The sequence below is a fragment of the Tupaia chinensis genome, unplaced genomic scaffold, assembly GCF_000334495.1.
Source record: "Tupaia chinensis unplaced genomic scaffold, TupChi_1.0 Scaffold000110_1, whole genome shotgun sequence".
NCBI classification, from domain to species: domain Eukaryota; kingdom Metazoa; phylum Chordata; class Mammalia; order Scandentia; family Tupaiidae; genus Tupaia; species Tupaia belangeri.
This window is the reverse complement of record NW_006159574.1, coordinates 423,404-427,576: the sequence shown is the minus strand read 5'-3', so window position 1 is coordinate 427,576 and position 4,173 is coordinate 423,404. Positions and strand designations below refer to the sequence as shown.

The 4,173-nt window shown below is 47.6% G+C and overlaps 1 protein-coding gene across 1 annotated transcript in view; it reads right to left on the bottom strand.

Moving 5' to 3' along the window:
* DPP6 (dipeptidyl peptidase like 6) overlaps window positions 1-4,173 on the bottom strand; it is a 510,008-nt gene that overhangs the window by 272,592 nt on the left and 233,243 nt on the right. Inside the window, exon 5 of the mRNA XM_006143805.1 lies at window positions 3,527-3,601. Coding sequence (XP_006143867.1) covers window positions 3,527-3,601 — 75 coding nt within the window. The remainder of the gene's footprint in view (window positions 1-3,526; window positions 3,602-4,173) is intronic.

The window sequence follows — 4,173 nt, the reverse complement described above, 5'->3', positions numbered from 1 at the left end:
CAGTCACCGCGCGTGGCTGGGGGAGGCTGGGAGAGAAAAGCCCGTCCAGCCCTGGCGTGAGCAGCCGTCAGTGTGAAACTGGCAAACGAATCTGTCCACGCTGAACAGCTGGAAGTGATAGGAAGCTGCAACTCGTCCGTAACTGGGAGCAGAGGTACACAGGGGTGTGACGCAGATTAAGCTGACAGTCTCCTCCAGCTGGTTCTCCTTGAGACACTGCCCTGCTCTTGGTCTCTGGTGGAATGTTATTATTTCCCCATTCCTCTCACTCGCGTGCTGCGTGGGACACCTCTTAGAGACCACGCACACCTGCCACTGCTGAGGTGGCTGATTCCACATAGGCGTCCATCAGCCTCAGGCCGATAGCTGGCAGTCCTCACATCCAGCCAGACACAGTCGCCCAACTGCCTGCACGCACGTGCGACCCGAGAGGTGGCCGACCTGGGCTCACCGGACCACCCTCACCAAGAGAGGCCAAAGTCCAGTGGCAGTGCCTCCCTGTCGGCCCCCCACAGGCAGATGGCTCCCAGACACACTGCATAAGGCCCAGTTGGTCGCGCATGCACACAGTGGCCCATATTAGGAAAAGCCCTGACCCTGGGGACCTGCGACGTCCCAGGCCACTGCTGCGGCAGGCAGCAAGAGAGGCAGTAGCCGGGAGGATGGTAGTTATCTGGAGTCGGTGTGGAACACGTGGGTTTTTTCAGTGCAATGGTAATCAACATGCTAAAACTTTATTGCTAATTAGACATCTACGCAAACAAATGAAAAGACGTTCAGTAATTGGACAGTTAGTTCATACTAAAACCGTTTCATGACCGTCTTTTTAATGAAAAGTGGAATTGATTCCTATAAATGAGATACACCGGCTGCCTCTGGGTACACGCATGAGGGCAGGGTCAGCACGGATCCAAAGAGAAAGTCCTGGCTTCCTTACAGCTGGATTGGAATCATAGACCTTTCTTTCTTTTTCTTTTTTAATGCCAGAGGGCGTGTGCATTTGCACGTGTGTGCACAACAGAAAGAGAGAGATTGAGAGAAAAATGGGGCTTGGTCATGCTAACTCTGAAATCCTTTTCCTCCAATCCTCTAGAACGTCTAGATCTTGACATGGACACATGAGCCTCCTGTGCTTTCCAGGCCAACATGGCTGGGACTCTAACCCCCAGCAGGCACATAGGTTCTAGCTTCCCCTACTTAACTGCTGAACTATGGGGCCAGCCCTGGACCCACATATCATAATGCCCACTCAGGAGCTACTGTGTAACTCATGAGACTAGCAAAAGCTTCAAGATATCCTGCAGCAAAGAAATGTATATAGCTTTGTTTAACTAGAGTCCCCAAATTTATTTGAAAATGGAAACTATAACAAAAACCTATAGTAGGCTAATCTACTGTGATTACTATTAGTGATTAATGATCATACGACTAATACACTATTAATAATGATTGATACTAAGCTTCGGAAGTCTCGGTCTAGTCCACTTATTCCGTATTATAGACCAAGACCCTTCCCTTGAAACCCACTCCTCTTTTCTAAAATCACGTGCATCTTTCTTTACTCTGTTAGAAAGCTCTTCCTAATATCTAACTCCAGATTCTTAAGCAGAACCCCAAGCTCTTCTCTTTCCAACTGTCCTTCAGAAGAACAAAGAATACTTCCTTGGATAGACATGCATAGTAAATGCTCAGTACTTGAAAATTATTATGGGTTACTCCATTTAATCGATAGATTTCAATAGATTTTTGTGGAAACGAACTGTGAACTGTCTCAGTCCACGTACTGCTGAGTGGGGAGGGGACCGGGGTCCCCGCAGCTTGGGTCCTGCAGGACTCAGACTCACAGTTAGTACAACAATCAATGCCTAAGGCTACCTTGGGCACTAGGACCCAGGCGGTCTTTGGGACAGAGGAGAGAACTGGTGGGGAGCACCACGCACAGGATAGGGCCTTGGAGGACAGGGCACCCCAGGGTGCAGGGGAGCTCTTCCCTGTGACAGTGGAGAATGGGCATGGAGCTTCACTGTGGTGTCTAGCGTCAGGTGCACATAACCTCACGAGGTCCCCACCCACTGCGAGGGTGCTCCAAGGACCAAGAGCCCCTGGAAGGTGACCTGATGTGTCTTTCCATGCTTTTCCCACTCATCTGCTGGCGGTGCCTCCCGGAGCAACGCGGAACGCATCTATAAAAGTCTTTGAGTACATGCTGAGGCTGCTGAAAAGAGTCTATTTCTTTCTTTTTAAAATAAATACCCAGATTACATTTCTGGCAGCTTCCAAGGGGGTGTGGTGAAAGGAGCTGACACTATATGAGCATCAGACCCTGTGCCCCAAGAGCCAGGGGCCCAGGCAGGGTGGGGTGTAGAAAACGCAGCCTCACCTTAGGTGCCGCCTTTAGAACATCAAGCTCGCCAGCTGCTCTCAGACACCCAAAGATGCCCAATTGTTCCAAAGAATTCAGAGACAGAATTAAAACTTAAATATAACATATTCAAAATGCCCGAAAATCAAAAACTGAAAAGAGAATTTAAAAAATCAACTTTTGGAAGAATAAAGTTGAAATAATCGCCTCTCAATAATCTAGCTGTCCAGTCCATTTGTAAAGAAAGCGTGCAATTCTAGAAATGGCCTTGCACATCTATGGAAACAGACCCGCTAGTTCCCCAGTGGGACATAAGTCCAAAGCCTGCCCTGTGTAGTCTCTGAGGAAGCACTCTGACCCGCAGGTGCCCCTCGTCCCCGGGGGGTTCAGGAAGCTCTACTTGAACTGGTTTCAGAAGGACCCAAAAGGCAGCAGGATGCCATGTTTTCTTAGCTAGAGAATAAAGTTCCTGAAACTTCCACTTCTTAGGTTGCCTGTCTCTCCAAGCAGAACGTCTGATGCACTTGGACAGGCCATTTCACCATCTAGCTTGTTTAAAATGAAAAGGCCAAGTGAAATTTAAATATCAGCCTGTTAAAAGGGAAAAAAAAGGAAGGGAAAATAGAGACTGAGGCTTAGGAAGTTTAAGGCTGCTACTAAAGGCCAGGATGGAATTTTACGGAAAATTTCCGCGAGACTCTCATCTGTGAAGTGCTAAAAATAGGGACCTGAGTGATGAAGTGTCGCTGCAGCTCCGCACCGGAGCACTCCGACGGCCCGGAGGTAACTGCCGTGCTATTTTAGCTTCGGGAGAACGGGGAGTGATTTTTTGTTCTTAGAATAAAATTTACGGTTTGATTGAGAAAATGGCAAAACATTTTTTCACAAAAGGGTGAATAAATCTCTATGAGAAGACAAATTCTCACCATCTCAACAAGAAAGCCCTATGAACCAGTCTCTCAAATGAGGGGTCATCTTGTTCCTGCCTGGGAGGCTCTGACACCTTCCCCGGTCCCAGGTGGCAGTCCGTCTGCAAGAGACTGCCAGGGCCCACATGATGGTCCAGACCTCAGTGTCCCCAGAACGAAGGTTCAAGGACAAACACCGAGTGAGGGATGGGGTAAAGAAAAGAATCTGTTGGAGACAGCCCAGGGCAGCACTCACGGGCTCCACGTTGTAGGAGAACAGCGCGTACTGACGGTCAGGGGATATTTCGTATCTGACGGCTCGGAGCGACTCCTGAAAAAAACAAACAAGAAGGTTTACAGTGCATCAAGGGTTTCACATATGACAGTGCAGAGTCCCCTAGTTAGAACTGGTAACATTAAAAATGGCTAGGTCCTTTTTTATTAGCTGAATAATAATCACTTAATAGATTTTTTCCCGTTTCATTAAGTATCCTTTTCAAATTTCAACCATTCAGCCCACATGGCTGACCATGGTTTGAATCCAGGCTTGCTTTTTCACTTTCTCTCTGTCCCTTTCTTTCTCTCTTGGTTTGTCCCTCTCTGGTCAAATTAAAATAAATAAATAAAGTTAAATAAAATAATTCTTTAAAAAAAAGAAAAAAAAAGAAAAATAAGGTAATAATAAATAAAATTTAGAAACAAAACAAACCACCCTTTCCTATAAGGCTCTGCCCTCTCGAGATGTACAGAAGCCCGTCCCTTGGTCACTCTCAAGCTCGGGAGCGGTATATTAACTGCAGCGGTTAGCGGCAGAGTCACGTTCCCACTCCGTTTTGCACTCGCTTTCTCAGCATCGCAGGCACCCCTGCAAGTCAGTACGGAGGCTATTTCCTGTGGCCGTCT